This window comes from Berghia stephanieae, chromosome 1, assembly GCF_034508935.2.
Source record: "Berghia stephanieae isolate SIO BIC M18660-M18661 chromosome 1, UCSD_Bste_1.3, whole genome shotgun sequence".
NCBI lineage: Eukaryota > Metazoa > Mollusca > Gastropoda > Nudibranchia > Aeolidiidae > Berghia > Berghia stephanieae.
The window spans coordinates 42,131,207-42,153,658 of record NC_088360.1 but is presented as its reverse complement, the minus strand read 5'-3'; the positions used below and the strand labels follow the sequence as shown (position 1 = coordinate 42,153,658).

Genomic DNA, 22,452 nt, shown 5'->3' with positions numbered 1-22,452 from the left:
ATTCCTATTATTATTATTACTATTGGTTATGTTTGGCTTTATTTTTTGCCTCCTCAAGCTTAATGTTATTTATAGTATAATAAAAAGCAAAACAAAACAAACTCCAAGATAGAATCACTGGTTGGAAAAGGAATTACATTCTTCATAAGCTTTCAGATATCGTGGTTTTGGCATATGGAATGATTGAATGAGTAACAGATACATTGGCCTCAAAATTTAGGATAAAAAAATAATTTAAAAAAGATAAAATTTCTTTAATACTCATTGTCATTTAGATATAAGCACAGAAAGCTACAAATGAGTGGCAATATTACAAATCCTGCTGCTGTACCCTAACAAGATAGGTTTTGTTCATTTTAGCAGAACTTTAAATTCATTTCTCGAATGATGAACCGTACCTGTGTCAGTTTTGGATTAGGTTTGAGTTTGGCAGATGGACTGATAAGTTTTCCTCTTCTTTTTTTGTTGTTGGCATATTGCCATTACCATCACTGCTTAAATTTAGTTTTTCATTCATGCTATTGAAGGTTAGGGAGTCTGTGGTTTATTTGTTTTATTTATTTTTATATTTTTATAAATGTTAATTTTGGTTCAACATTGGTTTCAATCAAAGTGGATTTTTTATAGATGAGGTATGCTGGCAGCAAAGTTGAAAGATAAAAGGGTTTAGATTTTTATGGCTTAAAATAAATAGATAAATAATAATACTGATATTATCATATATACTATTGGCTGATCACAATTTGAATATTAAAAAGAATTATTATGACATAAAACCTCAAAAAAATTGATAATATCTCATCTCCCTTTAATATCACCATAATACGTCTCCACTTCTAGAAATTTTAGTAACCTTACCCTATGTATCCTAAGAAGGTTAATTTTATTTGAAATTGGCAGAAATATAAAAAATAAACATCCGACATTGAAAAATTTGATCCCCCTTATTTTTAGCAATCTAAAAATGAAGTTTCCATTAACTTATGATGTGAAAAGTTTCCCATTGTTTTTAGTTTACCTTGTTAAATTTCAAAATATTTTATTAGCTTTTAGGTCTATTTAACATATTTGTTTTTAAAAAGACGCATTGACCAGATAACATTATACTAAAATGTTGTCTCAATAATTTACATGTATCCTTGGAACATCCAAATTATATTCTTTTAATTTTTTAAATTGCCAATCCACATATATGTCACACTGAAATAAGGAAAAAGAAACCTCAATTTCCACTCAAAATGTACACAATTTGCAATTTCCCCTTGTTGGATTCATGAATAATGAGATTGTAGATAAAGAAAATGAGGTTTAAAAATCAAATATTGCAACTCATTTTAAATATTTTTGCACCTGTTATTTCATTTTCAGTACGCATCCAATTTTGGAACTGGTTATGGTAGTGGATCAGGTTCAGGCACAATGGGAGGTGCTAATTATAGCACCATGGGAACTATGGGTTCTGGAGGAATGGGAGGAGGACTCGTTGGGAGCCAAGCATCAGGTGTGAACTTCCAGGTATCAATCGTTGAAAGTCATTCTATTCATTTCTTTAAAAGAGAGAATAAAAGTACCCCCCCCCCCCCCCCCCAACCACCCACCCCAAAATAATAAAAAATGAAAAAGGAAAAAAGATATTTGAAGAGAAAATAGTCCCGCAATAATCTTGGTGTTAACTTGGTTTCCATCTTTCTTCAGTATCAGCTTGTTAATTAAAATATTTCTGTCCATCCTTTGAAATATGCTTTTTAAGTTATTATCCTCTTGAGTTGGGTGGAATTTAGAGAATAGAAAAAATAAAAAAAAGTTAAAGTATACTGGGAGTAGACATTAGGTGTTCATTTTTATTTATAAACACTTATATATCTTTGTTTTGCTTCTATGTTTCAGGATGGCCATTTTGGCAAAAGCGCCAACAGCACTGGCCATGGCCTAGATAGTAGTGGTGGAGGTGGCCGATTTGGAGTGGGAATGGATGGATTTGGGGGAAACATGGGAATGGGAGGGTATGGTGGATACAGTATGATGAGAGGGGATGACATGGGAGATAACAGTCATTATGACTCGTACCACTCTCAAGGTATGGGCAACAACAGTTATAACAATGGTATGGGTGGTAGTAGCAATAGCATGGGAGGGATGGGTAATATGGGTGGTAGTGGTAATAACATGGGAGGGATGGGAATTGGGACTATGGCTGGTGCTGGGTTTGGAAGTGGTATGACCAGTAGTCAAATGGGAGCCTTTTCAACAGGCATTGGTGGTAGTTATGGTGGTGGTAGTGGTAGTAATGCAGGCAACGCGCTATTGAGCTCTAGTGGTATGGGTGGTCTGATGGACAACATGGCGGGTGGCAGTTCAGGCTATGGATCTGGTGGAATGGGTTCTCTATTGGGTAGTGGAAGTAGCTATGCAGGAGGTGTAGGCTCCATGGGAGGCGCTGGAGGACATGGCAGCAACAAAAGTGGAGGAATGTCAGCCATGTCTGGAGGAAGGGACCATGGTGGACACAGCATGGGGGGAGCAAGTTCTTCCTACTACAGTGGAGTCAGCGGCGTAAGTGGTGGATCTGCCTCGTCAGGACTTCTACCACCTCCTGGTGGGAAGTTCAATGTGAGTTTACAATAGTTTTAAGGATAAAGGGTTATTAGTTCATCTTTTTTTTTTTTCTCACTAAGTCACTTACTGGTTGGTGACTAAAAGGTTATGCCCTTTGCTGCTTCTCAGATTTTCAGTTTAATTCTTATTTGAAGACCAAGTCAATTTCTAAATCTTTGTGTCGGGTAATGGAAAATGTTACATATGTCAGTGTTGTGTGGCTATGCGGTCTAGTGGTATAACACTCGTTTTCAGACCGGTAGGCCCAGGGTTCAAGTCCCTCTCTAAGCAGAGCATAATTTAGTCCTATGCAAATAAGTCTTTACTCACATTCTCTCAATGTACTCAGGTGTAAAATGAGTATCTGACTGTTGTCTCTGTTGGAAAAAATAATATAGTAATATCACCTAATAGGCATCTTGTCTCATCCTACATATTAAGTGTTACCGTTGGTTTGGGACCCGTTTTAAATCACTTTGAGCACATTTAGTGGATATTGTTCTATCTAAATGCTCAAGTTTGATTATCAAGTTACAGCTTGTTTTTCAGGATATGAACCGAAAATTTTTTTTTAAATGAGGGAAATTTTGTAAAAGCTTTTGTTATTGAAATTAAAACAGACAATTCGTCATACCATGAATGTAAAAGAGAGCAGTGTTGTCTCGGGTCACAGCTGACCACTAAACAGGGCTGAGAATCTTCCGCCTAAATGGTGGTTTATCTTCACTCATCCCGCTCGCAGTTCCTTTTCAAAATTTTTAAAAAGAAAAATACACTCACCACATACCACTACATCAAAATCCCTACCTCCACTACTATTACAACCACATCATCCCTACCACCACACTACAACAACCACTACATCATCATTCCTATCACATCATCATCCTTACAACCACCACCAAATCATCATCCTAACCACCACCACTGCTACAACTACCACCACATCACTAACCCTACCACCACCACCACCACCACCACTACATCATCATCCCTCTACCACCACCGCTGTACCAACCACCACATCATCATTCCTATCAACACTACTATTACAGCTACCAACGTATCATCATCCCTACCACCTCTTCTACTACAACCACCACCACATCATCATCCCTACCATTACTACTACTACTACCACAACTACCACCACATCATCATCCCTACCACCGCTGCTACTACAACCACTACATCATCATCCCTACCACCACTACTACTACAACCACCACCACACCATCATTCCTAAGACCACTACTACAACATCCACCACCACATCATCATCTCTTCTACTACCACCACTACTACTACTACTACTACTACTAATACTACTACTACTACTACTATACTACTACTACTTACGACTATTACTACTACTACTACTACAATCACCACCACATCATCATCCCTATCATCACTACTATTACAACCACCACATCATCATCATCATCATCATCATCATCATCATCATCCCTACCACCACTACTACAACAACCACTACATCATCATCTATACCACCACTACATCCACTAGCACATCATCATCCCTACCACCACCACTACTACAGCCGCCTACACATCCTGACATCATCATCCCTACCACCACTACTACTACAAAGTCCACCACATCATAACATCATTATCCCTACCACTGCTACTACTACAACCACTACCACATCATCATCCCTACCACAACTACCAAATCCACCACCACAGCATCATCTAGCAATGACTATGAAAAATGTTTTTTTCTCTTTTTGAGGAAAATTTTTGTCTAAAATCAAAGCCCTATCTCCACTGAGTAAAAATGTTTTTGAATTTTGAAAATCCATTCATAAATAAACAAGTTATGCAGTTTCAAAGGTGTATTTTATTTGGATGACCCGCAAAGAGGAAAAAAAACGCGAAAATATGGGACGCTTTTTCTGCATTTTTTTTCGACCTTTGGTTGTATCTTGCGTAATAAGTGAATTAAAAGATTGAAACTTGAAGAGCAAATTAGGATGGTGTTTTGTAAAATACGGGAAAAGTACTTGTCATATTCATATGAAATTTTACAACCAAAAAGAAGAAATGTTCATGTATTACCTTGTCAGCGACAAAACCTCCACGCCCGGTAGTTTTAGAAATATTTTACTCCAAAGAGTAAAAATCTATTTTTAACGGTCTTCTGGTAATCGCACGAGTTTTGTCACTTGACATAATCTAAAATGACCTTTTTTCTAACTGTGTGCCAACTTTAAGTCATATTCATCGATAAACAGCGTCGTAATTAATTTTTAAAAATAGTATATACGAAACGGCTTCGTCCCATATTTTGACGCGAATTCGGGCACTTCGTAAGCGAAAAAGAGGCCCAAAGATTTGTGCGGGATAGTCATTGCTACATCATCCATAAGACCACTTCTATTATAACCACCACCACATCCCTACCACCACTACTACACCCACCTACACATCATCATCCCTACCACCACCAATTCTACAACCACCTGCACATCATCATCCCTACCACCACTACTACTACAACTGACCAGTAATCAGAAGGTCTGAGGTTCGATCCCCAGTCAAGGTCGACTGATTTTTTGGGATTGTTTTTTCTTCTTGTATTTTTCTTTCTTGCTTTGTCTGGCAGCTTTCATATACAATCGTTCTGTTCTTTGTGAAGAAACATTCACCTGTTAACAGCTGTAGTTTGGGATACATACTCTCATGTTAGAAAAAAAAACTGGGCATAGAGTTTGGTGCTTTATGTTTTAGAATCCAAAACTTTTATTCTCTAGGGGTGGTTATTTCGAAGATATAATATCCTCGAAATAGGTATTTTGCAATTTAGATTTAAACAAAATTCTGTTTTTCGACCGAAATTTCAGTATTATTAAACTCTAATAATAACTTTGTTAATTTTCAACAGATTCATGTTCCAAATTGATCAGGATAACAAACTCTATATAATGGATAATACAGTACCTACATTTTCATATTTGTTTTTCGTACAGGACTTGCTTTTTTTTCTTTCTTAAAATTATTTTTGTTATATAATTTTTCCCTCTATTTGTTATTCCATTTTCAGCAAACAAGTACAACTGGACAAAAGAGACCTTACAGTCAAGTTATGGGAGGTAGCATGAAGTCTGGTGCGAGCCAAAGCAGCCAAGACAACTACCACAGCATGTCTCAGGGAGGAATGGGTGGGATGGGAGGAATGGCAAACATGGGTAATATGGGGATGGGAACTGGTGGGGGACTCTACGCAGACACTTACAAAAGGTCCCGTCTTCACTGATCTGTATAAATTGCCATCAACATCATTGTTTTATGCATATTTCCTCTGTTCCATCTTGTTCTTACATTTCATTGTATTTTTGTACCTCCATAAAGAATTTTACACTAGAGATTTCCTCTTTAGTCGAATAAGGTAAGGTTTGTACAGAAAACTGTCTTTAACAGTAAAAAAAAATAATTTTGGATTAGGACAATCTCTCACAGATATTGTTATGACAAACATTTTCTTATCATCCCCTCTCCTTTTATACTGGATTGAAGACGTCTTTCATCTTCAGGGGTGGGTGGGAAAGTATCAATATACACTCCAGCACGATTTCCTCGCTCCTCGGAACATGTAAAAATGTTCGAGGAAAGCGCATATTGCCAGTGGACTCAGCGGTATGGTCTTTGCTTCGTACCTAAAAGATACCTAATTTAAACATCCACCGTGTTATGTGGCCGTCAACAAGCCACCTCTCCTTAGTTCAATTTGCGGCACTATGCTGCGGCTGACACCTGGGTTATTCCAGTCTTCCTTTTGAGTGGGGTTCATTAAAAAAAAAAGTTTAATTGATTATTTTTTAAACTTTTGGCTGGGTGAAATTAGTTCAAGGAAACCATGTTCGAGGTAAAAATTAGTTTGAGGAAGGTATGGAATGATAACAAAGAATAATAAGGAAAAAATTTTGACATTTGAATTAGTTGTGTTCCAGGAAACCTTGCTGGAGTGTATTAGTCTTATTTATATATTCATTACTTGGTATGACAGCAAGTGAGTGATATGTTTCTTTGTATGTTTGCACACTTATGTAGTGGGCAAAATATGTTTTTTTCTCATTGTTCAATGTCTTAAATTCCAGTTTTAATACACGTTTTAATAAGTTATGAATATGTGAATGAATACTATCTCAACAATATCAAAAGTTATGTTTTATTATAAGATTTTAACAGACTCACATAGATCAAAGATCAGGTTCTTATGGTGAAAGTTATGGGGTGTTGAAAAGTGGGTTTAATTTTAAACTTTGTAAAATGAGATTTAGGGATGTTTTTAGCTTTTGCATGGTTATTGTGCTGATAAGAAAAAATAATTTCAACTCCTGACATTCAGGAATAATAAAATGATACCAATACATACAATTATACTCAGTTAATTTTAATATTGCTTATTTTAATATGAGGATGTGTGTCTGTAATGAAAATGTTGGGATTAAAGAAATGATACCTGTTCTTTTAAATCTCTTGTGTTTATTTATTTTATTGTCGCAGTAAACATGATAAACAAATTTGTTTCAGCAAAACATGAGAATTGACAAATTAATGCTTATGGCAATAACATCAAATATTAACATTTCATAGTTTATTCATGGCACAAAATATCATCAAATGAAAAGGCTCAGATAGAAACCCATAAAGGACTGAGAAGGCTTAAAAATAAGGCAAACGGCCTCTTGAAATGAAATGGAATCTGAAAAAAAAAAGAAGAAAGAATGATGGGTGGCACAGTTGGCCGCCTGGGCCTGTGGGTAATATATTAATCCAAAGCCATGCTATCTCTTCTTTCCTAAATATCATTGGTCCTTTATGTCCTTGTTTCTGTCTTCTGACCTCCCATGATGGGCAGGAGGTCACTTGCTATGTCTTCTGTCCCCTTTTATCTTTTTTTTTTTTTAGTTGTTTTCTGTCTTTATATTGGAATGGGATTACTTGATTTTGTCCTGGCCCTTTCCGGAGTCCTTGGCTGAGAGTTGAGAATGAAACAGTCAAATGTATAGTGTTTGTTTTGGGAAGTGATATTTTTTTTTTTCATTGTAAATTATCCCTCTGTTATGCACTGATAGTAGTAATATTTTTGTTTTAAACATATCTTGAAAACATTTTGTGGGATCCTGTGCTGGTGTATGGAGGAGACTTAGATGATCTCAAACTAAGTAAGTACATTGATGGTGTGCTCTTGGAATCTACAGTTGTTCCCTATTTGAACCAATTCTCCCTTGTCTTACTATTTCTTAGGTGCTTAATTGTAATTGTAGAATTATTTGACTATCTCATTTTCTTCCTTTCTACTGGCGCTGATATGACAGTAATGCGTTGCGAGGAGCGCTGTAAAACTCTTTAAAACAAACTGTCCTCGTTCTGGGATAAGCCTAATTGGTTTCACCTGCAACCTGCCTGTAGTATATTTACCATTGGTTCGAGGGAAGTAGATGGTTTTATTTATTAATTAAATATTTTATTTTCTTCTTTGTAAATGTTATCTAGTTTACCTATTGATATGCACGTTTCTTGGTAGGACTTTAAGTTGGTCTCAAATTAGACACATGGATAGATTGTTTCTGAAATCTACTTTTGTTCCTTGCACGAATTAGTCATCTTGCCTTAATTTGTCTTGTAATCTGATTCCTCTTAGTGGGGACCTGTGCTTGTGTTTGGATGAGAATTTAGGTGATCTCAAACTAAGGACACTGATAGTGCTTCAATTGTAATTCTAAACTTTTTACTGTCCCATTGTCTTCCTTTTTACTGGCGCTGATATGACCGCAATGTGTTGCAAGCGCCGTAAAAACCTTAAAAATAAACAAACAAACAAATCTGACCATAGTTTATATTTCCATTTTCTCTTTTGATGGGTACCTTTGACCTCTCACTCCCATAGTGGGCAGGGATTCTCTTACTGTGTCTTCTATCCCCTTATATCTGTTTTCCAACTTGCTTTCTGTCTTTGTCTTAGGATGAGATTGCTTGGTTTTGTCCTTGCTGAGAGGGAAACAGTAAAATGTATAGTTATTTTTTCCCCCTTGTAAATCATCTCTCTGTTATACACTGTATTATGCTTTATTGACATATTATATATGATTTGTATTAGAGTATTCCTCTAAGTGGGGACCTGTGCTTGTGTCTGAATGAGACTTTTAGGTGATCTCAAACTCTTTGATGGTGTGCTCTTGGAATCGACACCGGTTTCCTATTTGAACCAATCCCCCGTGGTCTTACATTTTCTTTGGTGCTTTCATTGTAATTCTAGAACTTTTTGCTATACCATTTTCTTCCTTTTTACTGGCGCTGATATGACCTAAATGTGTTGCAAACACCGTAAACCCTTTCAATCAATCAATCAATCATTTGATCTCCCAGGATGGAGGAGAGGTCGCTCTTCCTGTTCCCATGGTGGTAGGGGATGTCAGTGTTCCTTTTTTTTTCTTTTTAAAAAAATTATTCTCCCTATACTTCCTTTTCCATGTTGCTTGCTGTCTTCATCTTGGAATAAGGTTACTTGGTTTTGCCCTTCTTCTTCCGATGGAGAGACAGTCAAATGTACAGTTTTAATTTTGTGAGATATAATTTTTCCCTGCTCCCTCTTGTGCGCTGCTTTAATATTTTTTTGTTTCAATTGATTTTGTAAATATTTGAGTGTAAGCCTTTAAATTGGATCTTCGTGTTTGTGACTTGATGAGACTTTGGTGATCTCAAACTAAGTACACTGATAATTTGCTCTTGGAATCAATTTCTGCTCCCTATAATTTTAGCCAGTCCCCTTTGTCTTGCCCCTTGGGTACTTTTAATTGTAAATCTAGGATTTTTTTACTATCCCATTTTCTTCCTTGTTACTGGCGCTGAATGACCTCTGTGTAGCGCTGTAAAACCCCTTAAAAACAAACGATCCACACCTTTTTAACCTTTACCTTCATTTAACTAGAATAGAGATGGAGATTGTTCCATAACTCCGGCAGGATGCACTTTCATTGATCCTTCTTTGGCAACATATTGTTTTTTGTGGATAAATGATTTGTAGGATTTCAATGATGTGTGCAATTTGCAGAGAACATAATTGTACAAGAAATTCTCTTCTTTTTTGTTTTTGTTTTGCTGTATAATTGCCAACCCCATTGGACAAAAATCTCGCGCCAATATTTAATTATAATTTTCCTGTCTTCCTTTCTAAGCAAGGGTCCAATCTCATTAATTGTCATTATTAGGACCACCAGGTTACCGTTGAGAAATTGAGTGTATCACGATTTACAAAGCAGCTGGATGGGCCACAATCAAGTCCTGTCTACATGAGAACTGATTTATGCAGGCTTTTACTTTAACATAATGGACAGTCCTCTCGCTTTAATTTGTCTTGTACTCTGACCATGGTTTGGTATATCAAATTCTCTTTAAACCGTTCATGGTGGGGCAGAGGTCGCTTTTCCTTTTCCTGTAGGGGAGGTCAGTGTTGTTTTTAAATTATTTTTTTTTATTCCCCTAAATAAAAGTTTTGTTAAATGGCGTTACTATCCAGACCAACGTTTATTCCAGGAACACAAGAATGTCGTATGCGAAAACAAGGGAAGGGGGAATGGAGTAAAGTTTACACGTTATTAATATGCATTTATTATGGCAAATCCTTGTATACTTATCATGCAAAAGGGTTCTTTCACTGAGTTGAGAACTAAATTTAAATTATTGAAGCTGAAACTGAAAACTAAATACAACTCATAAAGGGTCTATTCGCTCATCTTCTTGGTTGATGTTCACCTGGTTCGTGGTCCATCTTTGCAAGATCACTATTAACAATCTTTTGAACGATACCAGCACCGTAGGAGTCTCCCATTACGTTTATCATTGTACGGAGTCGATCCCTTTGTAAATGAACAAAAAATAAACATTAGTATAAATAACAAATACATGTAGTTTATCAATTTTTCACAATAAAGTCACAAGGTAAATATAATTGTAATGTAGCCTGCGAGGGAAACAAAGCTGATCATGGAATTTAGATTTTTTGGGGTACCTGGTAGTGTTCAAATTAGAACAATTATGGTAATAACTAGTTGCTATCATTTGGATTATACTCTAATCTACTTTCTGACAGATCTAAACAGATCCAGTGACCCAATCACAACAGAATGGACTGAGGGATCAGACCCCCCCCCCCAAAAAAAAAAAAAAACAAACAAAAAAAGCCCCAAAAAACCCAATCAAATCAAAACAAAAACGACTCGATCCAGAATAAATAAGTCCCTTTGCTTTGGAACACTTCAACTACGGAGACCACCAAATTATTTTTAAAGAAAAAAGGGCGTTTTCAGTGGACTTATCTAACGAATCCAATTATTCCGTCTACTTTAATGCTGATAGGAGCCACTTGGAGGAAGCGCTGCGTCACGTGATCACTTTTTAGCGTTGCTTTAGCGTTGATCACTGGAGCCCACCAACTTCAATTTGATTTAAATTCTATATTATTATTATTCTATATTTTCAAACGGAATTGTGTTCAATTTATATGTTGTGAATTCATTCATCTGGATAGTGTATATATTCGTAAAACTTGTGCAATTTTAAACAATAGTTTAACACCTATTTATCGCCTGCCATCTCGGTCCCTTTGTTTACAAACAATGAACGCCATTTTTGGTTCCGAGTCAGTGATGGAGAAAGAAACAATCGAGAGTAGCCGAGCGGACGATAAGAAAGGGAAAGGAGGTGGTGAAGTGAAAGACGGGGCGAGCGAGAAGGAATGTGTTGGGAAAGGAAGTGTAAGAGGTGTGAAGGGGAAAGGTAAAGGAAAGAAAACGGAGGGGAGCAGTTACGGTGCTGGTAGTAGTAGCGTTGGTAGCAGTGAACTGGACTTTAATGAAATAAAACAGCAACTCAGTGTGTTGATGGGATTGGTGCCAGTGGTGAGCCAAATGAAGGAGGCCTTTGACCGTTTTAATGAAATGGAGGAGGAAGATGCTAATGTCAATATTGGCCTTTCGCGGCCAATATGTAATGATGACATTGAGTCTGATCTTTCGCGATCAGGCAGTAAAGATGTAAGTAATGCTGACCTTTCGCGGTCAGGCAGTAAAGATGTAGAATGTAATGCTGACCTTTCGCGGTCAGTTGATATGGTGAACCCATTCAGTTAAATGCAATGACATCACACGAGAGTTAATTTTATGGTGCAAAACCAGGGGAATATGGATTTCAGCATGTCATATTCCCGGAGTGGAAAATACCATTGCTGATGATTATAGTAGAAAATTATCTATTCATACTGAGTGGTCGCTTAATCGAGCAGAGTTCAATAAGCTTTGTGATCATTTTGGAAATCCAGAAATTGATCTTTTTGCTTCTAGAACCAATTTTCTTATTCCCAAATATATGTCGTTATATCCTGACCCATCTGCCTGTGCCATTAATGCCTTTTATCATTTATGGGCTGGATTTGTGTATTTATTCCCTCCATTCAATATGATCCCCAGGGCTCTACAAAAGATACAACAAGACAAAGTATCGCGAGCGTTGGTGATAGCACCAATTTGGCAAACACAGACTTGGTTCCCCAAACTTATGACTATGCTGATAGCGCCCCGGTCCATCTAAAAGCCTCAAAACACCTATTGACATTGGCATCAGACAGGGCAGCTGTGCACCCTTTGTATCCAAAACTAAAGTTGATGGCTTGTCTCTTATCAGGGCAAAAATCCGGAAACAAGGAGTTTCCAAGCACGCCTTAAAAATAATTATGAAAAGTTGGCGTCGCAACACCCAAAAACAGTACAATAGTTACTTACTGAAATTTATCCAGTTTTGTGATGCTGATGGGGTGGACCCTATGAGTAAAAATGTTCAGACTACTATAGCTTTTTTGACAATATTATTTCAATCTGGATTGGGATACAGTGCCATCAATACAGCGAGGTCAGCAGTGTCAACATTGAACGAGACCGGTTCAGATCCGCTAGTGTGTAGATTTATGAAAGGTGTATTTCATTCTCGACCCACTCGTGCCCGTTACACTACTGTTTGGGACATATCTACTGTGTTAAATTATTTAAGATCACTTTCCCCTGCTCGTGATCTTAACCTTTTTATGTTAGGAGCCAAACTTCTTATGCTATGTGCTCTTGTTACGGGACATAGGTGCCAATCATTTCATGCCATGACTATTGAATCATCTTGTTTATCTATTCATGATAGCAAAGCTATATTCCATATTAGTAAATTGCTTAAACATAACTCGCCTTCTAATCCTCAAACAATTATTACACTCCATGCATTTAATGAGGACAGGCGGATTTGTGTTATGACATATCTACGAGCATACTTGAAACGGACTAGACCACTTCGATCTTCTAATAAATTGTTTATTAGCACCCTTAGCCCTCACTTAGGAGTCTCCAAGGATACACTGTCACGTTGGATTAGACTTATCCTACCAAGTCAGGAGTGGATACTAACATATTTAAAGCACACAGCACACGATCAGCATCTTGTTCTTCAGCAGCTAAGGGTGTAGATATATGGCATGTACTTAATACGGCAGGATGGAAAAGGGAGTCTACCTTTGCTCGATTCTATAAAAAGCCCATTGAATCTCATTCGGAATCTTTTGCAAATTCAGTACTATCCTCAAAACCTGCCCTGCTTTGAAATCTCCAAGTGGCTCCTATCAGCATTAAAGTAGACGGAATAATTAAAAAATTATACGAGTCTTACCTTGGGAAGACGAAGTATGATGATAATTATTCCGTCTCTTAATGCTGAAGGAGTCAATTGCCCTTCCCTCCCTTGCCCTTACTATTAATATGATTATAATTCTATATTGAGTATTATTGTTGTTTTTCGGTGAAATTGTGCTATATATTACACATGTGTAACCTATCGCGGGATAAGTTCATAGAGTACTTAGTTTAGTTGTGTATTATCATTACTACACACTTGTTGTGGGCAGCTTTTTCGGAGTTAAATAGTGATCACGTGACGCAGCGCTTCCTCCAATTGACTCCTTCAGCATTAAGAGACGGAATAATTATCATCATACTTCGTCTTCCCAAGGTAAGACTCGTATAATTTTTTAATTAAAATAGTCGATAGATTGTAAACGATGTGTTTAGCAAAGTCATTAATCAAGAGAGAAGTGTTGCTTAAATGTCAACTTCTTATAACAGGAAATCTTTACTTGGTAATCTTGATTGACCTTCTGATAAAATCTAAATAATAGTCTCGGCACTTCCATTTGTTCTCACCATACAATTGCGATATCTTCGAAGCACGGAGTTGCGACTTGATGACGAGACAAGACCATTTATAAAATATGAATTCACTTCAATGAAAAATTTATGCATGTGGTGTATTGGTGCTATGTGTTTAGCTAAAATGTATAGTGTTAGTTTTGGTAGATGGTATGTTTTTTCTTGTAAATCATCTGTTGTGCATTTTTATTTATAATGGTTTGTAAACATTTGAGTGTATTCTTCTTGGTGGGATCCTGTGCTTGATCTGGATGAACCTATTAGGTGATCTCAAACAAAGTGCACTGATAGCCTGGAATTTACATCTGTTCCCAATTTGAACTTTTCCCCTTTGTCTTTCTTTTCTCAAAGTCAAAGTGCTTTCAATTGCAAATCTAGATTTCTTTTACTTTCCCATTTTCTTCTTTTTTTTACTGGCGCTGAAATGACTTTATTGTGTCGCAAGCGCCGTAAAACCCTTAAAAACAAATAAACAAAAAACAAAAACAACATCCCCATACTCCAGATATCGAGACGTCCTTTAGATAGGTTCTCGACCCTTGACAGAAGCGACGCAAATGTCTCCTTTTTGTCCCAGGCGGGAGCTCGCTGCTCCATCCCGAAGGATGGCTTTAGCCAACGTGCCGATATGCTGGTCTGTCAGTGTCATTCGAACCCATTTATGGGCCTTGTTGTAATGGACAGTATTTTGCGTCATTTAAAAAAAAAGATTCAAACATACCATAATGAACTGGGTTATCAGACCTTCAAATAAGTTCACGTCGGCTTTAGCCCTTTAACTTCAAGATCACCATTCTCCCACGTTGTTCAAACCATAAGTGAGGCAAAGATGGAAAAGTCAATTTAAACGTATTAAAAGACCACATGCTAAGAAACCTTCGCTACATCGATATATTGAGTTGGCCTTTGAAATATCAAATTGCAAGACATTTAGTTAAGTAAGGGAGGGGGTGTGGTGCACAATCTCTTGTATTAAATTGAACGTTTTACGAACAAAATGAAAAAGGCTTAGAACAATTCATAACCTAATAGGTACTCACATTAACCAGTCAATAGCCAGTAGAAACCCAATATCGTCTGTAGGAAAACCGATAGCGGTAAGGATGAGGAGCACAGTCACAAGACCTGCCCCAGGGACCCCTGCAGCACCAATAGCCAAAGCAGTCGCTGTTAAACTTGAAAAGGGAACATAGAAACAAAGACTTGTAAGACTAATGTGAAAAAGTAATCTAGTTGTGATGTTACCAAGGAATTTACCCAATGGAAACCGTACGGTGCTCTTATTGGCTAACCAACCAGCGGCCTCGATGAGAAAAATATCCGCCATTTTGATGTTGGCTGGGAATCGCGTTACTATAGTAAACAAGCGCTGATCGGCCGTTCATGAAAACAAGTTGATGCTCGCTCGTTTAACTCAAAATTATTCAAAACGATCTCTCTAAAATGATATAAATGTGACTTCTTAAGGTTTTCTTCACGGTCAAAACCACACAACATTCTATTAATGATTACGCCCGAGGCAAAAAGGAATATTGACAGGTCGACCGAGAGTTGAACTCGTGAGACGACAAACATCAATGCGAAGTGTAGCGAGAGTCAAGCTATTGTTTGTCTGGTCCTATTCTATATAGAGAAAAGGATAAATAGTATAGCCTCGTGTGTGAGTGGTTGCGTGTCATAGTCTTGTTTTTAAATTGTTTCTGTTGTTTATGTGTGTAGTGATGACTCTCTCACACTCAATTTCAATGCCGAAAGAGGAATTCCCGCACACAAGAAAGGGGAATTGGGGTGGTATTTGGCATACATATTGTATAGTATCTAGTTCTAAATAGACAACTGATTAGAATTATATTATGATATATAAACACAATGCCAAATACAATTCCGAAGTTTCCTTATTTCAAATGAAGTAAAGCTCCAAAACCTAATGGTAGTGATTGTAGTACTGAGTGTTAGTGAGGTGATGTGGTGTTGGTGGTGGTTGTAGTTGTAGTTGTAGTAGTAATAGTGATGATGATGTGGTGGTGGTGATGATTGTAGTTGTAGTAGTAGTGGTAGTGATGATGATGTGGTGGTGGTTGTAGTAGTAGTGGTAATGGTAATGATATGGTGGTGGTGGTGGTTGTAGTAGTAGTGGTCGTGATGATGATGATGTGGTGGTGTTTGTAGTAGTAGTGGTAATGATGCGGCTATGTGGTCTAGTAGTATGACACTCGCTTCCGGATCGGAAGGTCCTGGGTTCGAGCCTCGCGCTCGGCGCATAGTCGAGTCCTTGGAAAAGGCTCTTTACTCACATTCTCTCACCGTACTCAGGTGTAAAATGAGTACCTGGCCGTTAACAGAGTTGTCTTTGTCCGAAAAATTGTAATATCGCCTAACAGGCGTCATGTCCCGTCCTACATGTTAAATGTTGACCAGGGACCCCTTGTAAAGCGCTTTGAGCACATTTAGTAGATATTGCACTATATAAAGCTCAATTAAAAAAAAAAAAAATTCAATGATGATGATATGGTGGTGGTGGTTGCAGTAGTAGTAGTGGTAGTGATGTTAATGTGGTGGTGGTTGTAGTTGTAGTAGTAGTGATAGTGATGATGATGTGGTGGTGGTTGTAGTAGTAGTGGTAGTGATGATGATGTGGTTGTGGTGGTTGTAGTAGTAGTTGTAATGGTGATGATATGGTGGTAGTGGTGGTTGCAGTAGTAGTGGTAGTGATGACGATGTGGTTGTGGTGGTTGTAGTAGTAGTGGTAATGGTAATGATATGGTGGTAGTGGTGGTTGTAGTAGTAGTGGTAATGGTATGATATGGTGGTGGTTGTAGTAGTAGTGGTCGTGATGACGATGTGGTTGTGGTGGTTGTAGTAGTAGTGGTAGTGATGCTATTGTGGTGGTGGTTGTAGTAGTTGAGGTAGTGATGTGGTGGTGGTTGTAGTAGTAGTGGTGGTGGTGGTTGTGGTAGTAGTGGTAGTGATGATGATATGGTGGTGGTGGTTGCAGTATTAGTGGTAGTGATGACGATGTGGTTGTGGTGATTGTAGTAGTAGTGGTAGTGATGATGATGTGCTGGTGGTGGTGTAGTAGGAGTGGTAGTGATAATGACGTGGGGCTGGTGGTTGTAGTAGTAGTGTTAGTGATGATATTGTGGTGGTGGTTGTAGTAGTAGATGATGTGGTGGTTGGAAAACACATTACAGGTTATTATAATACATGATTACACACATTCTCTAACTTCATTTTTTGACAGCTTCGTTGTGCCATAAATATACGCAACAGTTCTGAAACATTTTATTGTGGATTTTGATATTGTTTGCTGTTTTTCTTGTGTCGTTATGTTGACATAGATACCGAATGAATGGTAATTACTACATTCTCAGCCAACAACAAAATGGCGCTGAATGCTTTCATTGGTGGACACTTTTTAGGCTTCGTACGTATTCTCATTCGTTTAATTCTATGGATGTTACCCAAAATGATTTTGTCGCCTTCAAATGTTTGACGATACTTGTAGTTGGTAGTTTGAGCAGTTGCGAAGAGGGTTGTTGTAATTTGTACAAGACGTTGTCCTTAGTGAATCTTTTTCAGATTCAGATGGAGACACGTGATTTTTAAAGATGATATTTAACCTTTCATCTGTGGCCTATTTATTAGGAACGTTCACTAAACATCCTTTTAAATCACCATAACTATAATTAAAAAGCAAGACGCCAAGAAACATTAACTCTCTCCTTACCAGCCATTTTCAGGATTTTCCCCAAAACTTCACACCCAACCAAAGAATTTACCCAATGGAAACCGTACGGTGCTCTTATTGGCTAACCAACCAGCGGCCTCGATGAGAAAAATATCCGCCATTGAGACGTTGGCTGGGAATCGCGTTACTATAGTAAACAAGCGCTGATCGGCCGTTCATGAAAACAAGTTGCTGCTCGCTCGTTTAGCTCAAAATTATTCAAAACGATCTCTCTAAAATGATATAAATGTGACTTCTTAAGGTTTTCTTCACGGTCAAAACCACACAACATTCTATTAATGATTACGTCCGAGGCAAAAAGGAATATTGACAGGTCGACCGAGAGTTGAATTCGTGAGACGACAAACATCAATGCGAAGTGTAGCGAGAGTCAAGCTATTGTTTGTCTTGTCCTGTTCTATATAGAGAAAGGGATAAATAGTATAGCCTCGTGTGTGAGTGGTTGCGTGTCATAGTCATGTTTTTAAATTGTTTCTGTTGTTTATGTGTGTAGTGATGACTCTCTCACACTCAATTTCAATGCCGAAAGAGGAATTCCCGCACACAAGAAAGGGGAATTGGGGTGGTATTTGGCATACATATTGTATAGTATCTAGTTCTAAATAGATAACTGATTAGAATTATATTATGATATATAAACACAATGCCAAATACAATTCCGAAGTTTCCTTATTTCAAATGAAGTAAAGCTCCAAAACCTAATGGTAGTGATTATAGTACTGGTGTTAGTGAGGTGATGTGGTGTTGGTGGTCGTTGTAGTTGTAGTAGTAATAGTGATGATGATGTGGTGGTGGTGATGATTGTAGTTGTAGTAGTAGTGGTAGTGATGATGATGTGGTGGTGGTTGTAGTTGTAGTAGTAGTGGTAATGGTAATGATATGGTGGTGGTGGTGGTTGTAGTAGTAGTGGTAATGATGCGGCTATGTGGTCTAGTAGTATGACACTCGCTTTCGGATAGGAAGGTCCTGGGTTCGAGCCTCGCGCTCGGCGCATAGTTGAGTCCTTGGAAAAGGCTCTCTACTCACATTCTCTCACCGTACTCAGGTGTAAAATGAGTACCTGGCCGTTAACAGAGTTGTCTTTGTCCGAAAAATTGTAATATCGCCTAACAGGCGTCATGTCCCGTCCTATATGTTAAATGTTGACCAGGGACTCCTTGTAAAGCGCTTTGAGCACATTTAGTAGATATTGCACTATATAAAGCTCAATTTAAAAAAAAACTATATTTCAATGATGATGATATGGTGGTGGTGGTTGCAGTAGTAGTAGTGGTAGTGATGATAATGTGGTGGTGGTTGTAGTTGTAGTAGTAGTGATAGTGATGATGATGTGGTGGTGGTTGTAGTAGTAGTGGTAGTGATGATGATGTGGTTGTGGTGGTTGTAGTAGTAGTTGTAATGGTGATGATATGGTGGTAGTGGTGGTTGCAGTAGTAGTGGTAGTGATGACGATGTGGTTGTGGTGGTTGTAGTAGTAGTGGTAATGGTAATGATATGGTGGTAGTGGTGGTTGTAGTAGTAGTGGTAATGGTAATGATATGGTGGTGGTTGTAGTAGTAGTGGTCGTGATGACGATGTGGTTGTGGTAGTTGTAGTAGTAGTGGTAGTGATGATTATGTGCTGGTGGTGGTGCAGTAGTGGTAGTGATAATGATGTGGTGCTGGTGGTTGTGGTAGTAGTGGTAGTGATGCTATTGTGGTGGTGGTTGTAGTAGTTGAGGTAGTGATGATGTGGTGGTGGTTGTAGTAGTAGTGGTGGTGGTGGTTGTGGTAGTAGTGGTAATGATGATGATATGGTGGTGGTGGTTGCAGTAGTAGTGGTAGTGATGACGATGTGGTTGTGGTGATTGTAGTAGTAGTGGTAGTGATGATGATGTGCTGGTGGTGGTGTAGTAGTAGTGGTAGTGATAATGATGTGGGGCTGGTGGTTGTAGTAGTAGTGTTAGTGATGATATTGTGGTGGTGGTTGTAGTAGTAGATGATGTGGTGGTTGGAAAACACATTACAGGTAATTATAATACATGATTACACACATTCTCTAACTTCATTTTTTGACAGCTTCATTGTGCCATAAATATACGCAACAGTTCTGAAACATTTTATTGTGGATTTTGATATTGTTTGTTGTTTTTCTTGTGTCGTTATGTTGACATAGAGACCGAATGAATGGTAATGACTACATTCTCAGCCAACAATAAAATGGCGCTGAATGCTTTCATTGGTGGACACTTTTTAGGCTTCGTACGTATTCTAATTCGTTTAATTCTATGCACCCAACACAAAAATATATTTTTTATCATTCAAATACAATAGCAGTAAGTTCTTGCGATAAATAATTTCTTCAGCAAAACATGCTCTACAACACACTGTTCATTTTCTTTAAATTTTATGATGTACAAGAGAAATATGAATAAGAAAAATTGTTGGTTGTATCGTAACGAATGTGACGATTTTCCTATAGTTGGTAAGGAGAGGGTTAATGTGTGTGCATTGACTTACCACGTCGCCACAACTTTGCCCAGATCCATGCTTAACCCATTGAGCTGTCCAATGAAGACTACAGCAACAGCCTCGTATAATGCTGTACCGTCCATGTTGATTGTGGCACCAACTGGTGTGACAAAAGAGATAACTCGAGGATCAATGTTGTTGTTTTCTCGGAGATTTTTCATGGTGATGGGTAGTGTTGCAGAGCTGTGTGAAAGAAAGCAAAGTTGAATATATGAGAACGTTAGATGGTGGTTAGGACGTGACACAACTTATTGCTTAACACAACAAAACCCACCATGGACCAGTAAGTCGCGTGGCTCCAAGCTTGTAAAGTGCTTTATGTACATATATAAATATAATCGCTAAAAAAAGTAGTGGTCTTCAGACCAATGAACCGGAGTTTATCCTGGTCCCTATGGTAAAAAAAAAGAAGAAAAAACAAGAACAAAAACAACCCCCCCCCCCTAAAAAAACAAAACAAACGGGGTTTTAGCACCAACTTTCTTCTATTTTCTATCAAGCCTATCAAGCGAAAGAATGGGCCCATAGTCCGTAACTCAGTCCTACTCCCAAACCCCAATCCCAAATACCTCGGCATCACAATGGACAGACAGCTAAATTACCATAAACCAATGCAAAGAGAAACAACCTGGTGAGAAAACTCAAGTACCACTTGGAGAGTCTCATCGCAAATACTGAAAACGTCTGCTTTGGCAATATGCTACAGTGCGGGTGAACACTGGGCCCCTGTGATGAGGAGTCCATATTATATTATGTAAACCGCAATGACATCCGGTTAAGATAATCAATGAGAATGATAACAGGGTGTCTCAAGTCAACTCCTACTCAGCCGCATTCACCACCAAGCCATGGACGGCAAGATGCTAATCTAAGGATGCATGCAAGAATTGTCGAAGCCTTGAGAACATTGTCCGTTTCACGCTATGGAAGCCGGGATATACTCCGGCTCCATGGGCCTAAGGGCTCTGAAGGAATATGATGGCTACACCTCCAAATTTATTTTATCATCTCAGTTTTAGAAGTCTGCCTCTGCCTTATGAATTGTTGAATAGCCGTCTGCAAGTCTCGGTACTGGACATTGGAGGCCGATGTGATCACTAGTCTCTGGAGCTGCCTGACACGGCAGGTATTAATGTTCTCAAATTTCCATTTGCACATATTTGCTGCAGTTCTGCCATGTCCTGTTAAGAGGCAATTTGAAGTAACCCAGCATTCTTTCTGTGGCTTTTATAATGCTGCCACCTCTATGTGTTTCCCTTTTCCACGTTTCTCTCCAGTTCTCTTCTACGTTGAAGTCTTCCATCTAAGTTTAGTAGAAAGGTTTTCTCGATTTAAGTATTTGTTGTTGAAGATGTTCCCTTTATGATAATATTTGTAGGAATGTTGTCTGTGGCTTCGTCAATTCTTGCATGCATCCTTTGATTAGCATCTTGCCGTCCATGACTTGTTTGCTACCCTGTGGATAGGACGCTAGTCTTTAAAAAAGTTCTTTTCGCCAGATCTAATAGACCCACCTACCCAATAACCTTCGGTGGATAGGGGGGTCAGAAAAAAATCTCGACTGCACCCGGGATCGATCTCGCGAGTGCTCTACCAACTACTACTACTACTACTACTACTACTACTACTACTACTACTACTACTACTACTACTACTACTACTACTACTACTACTACTACTACTACTACTACTACTATGGTGTTAAATGGACAATAGCATTCGCTTGCTACCCTTTCGATAGGATGCTAGTCCATCGCAAATTACTACCTAATCACTGCTAGAGTGAGGAGTCGGAAAAAATAAAATCTCGACTGCTCCTGGGATCAATTTTGGGACCATCCGCATGAGAAGCGATTGCCCTAGCAATTCAGCCATCGTGACCTATAATATATATAATATACAATATATATATATATATATATATATATATATATATATATATATATATATATATAATATTATATATATAGTGGATAATACACTTATAAAAACTCGGTTGGCGCGTGGAGGTTAGAAGAGAAGGCCACCATAACACAGAATAGGTTACTTTAACCGGACCGAGTCTGATTCGACTTTATTGGACCGAACGTTGATTAGTTGGCTTATGTAAGAAAGAGAATAAACATTTTAAAAAACGGAACCGGACGGAAATCTTTAGAGTAAAGAGATTTTATCTTGAGCGAGTTTATCTTATCTGGACTCCACTGTACCTGGAAGACGTGCCTAAAGCAGTGAACATGGCTTGCAATATTCCAAACATGAATCTGAAATGTAAAAATTACAAAATTCACATGAGTCAGGACGAAATCTTCGGGATCTTGAAGACATAT

At 38.1% G+C, this 22,452-nt stretch overlaps 2 protein-coding genes across 6 annotated transcripts in view; one reads left to right on the top strand and one right to left on the bottom strand.

Annotated features, from left to right (window-relative positions):
• Positions 1 to 7,096, top strand: part of LOC144974921 (uncharacterized) — a 37,029-nt gene extending 29,933 nt beyond the window's left edge. For 2 of the 3 annotated variants that reach the window (XM_078918434.1, XM_078918443.1), the window contains exons 15-17: positions 1,369 to 1,515; positions 1,888 to 2,610; positions 5,665 to 7,096. In XM_078918434.1, coding sequence (XP_078774560.1) covers positions 1,369 to 1,515; positions 1,888 to 2,610; positions 5,665 to 5,877 — 1,083 coding nt within the window. In that variant the 3' untranslated portion in view covers positions 5,878 to 7,096. The remainder of the gene's footprint in view (positions 1 to 1,368; positions 1,516 to 1,887; positions 2,611 to 5,664) is intronic. The other variant, XR_013645833.1, reaches the window with a different exon arrangement.
• A 3,036-nt stretch (positions 7,097 to 10,132) lies between these two features.
• Positions 10,133 to 22,452, bottom strand: part of LOC144974984 (excitatory amino acid transporter 1-like) — a 64,696-nt gene continuing 52,376 nt past the window's right edge. For 2 of the 3 annotated variants that reach the window (XM_078918599.1, XM_078918590.1), the window contains exons 8-11: positions 22,333 to 22,386; positions 20,111 to 20,305; positions 14,905 to 15,039; positions 10,133 to 10,483 (exon numbers count right to left, since the gene is read on the bottom strand). In XM_078918599.1, the coding sequence (XP_078774725.1) occupies positions 10,357 to 10,483; positions 14,905 to 15,039; positions 20,111 to 20,305; positions 22,333 to 22,386 (511 nt within the window). In that variant the 3' untranslated portion in view covers positions 10,133 to 10,356. The remainder of the gene's footprint in view (positions 10,484 to 14,904; positions 15,040 to 20,110; positions 20,306 to 22,332; positions 22,387 to 22,452) is intronic. The other variant, XM_078918579.1, reaches the window with a different exon arrangement.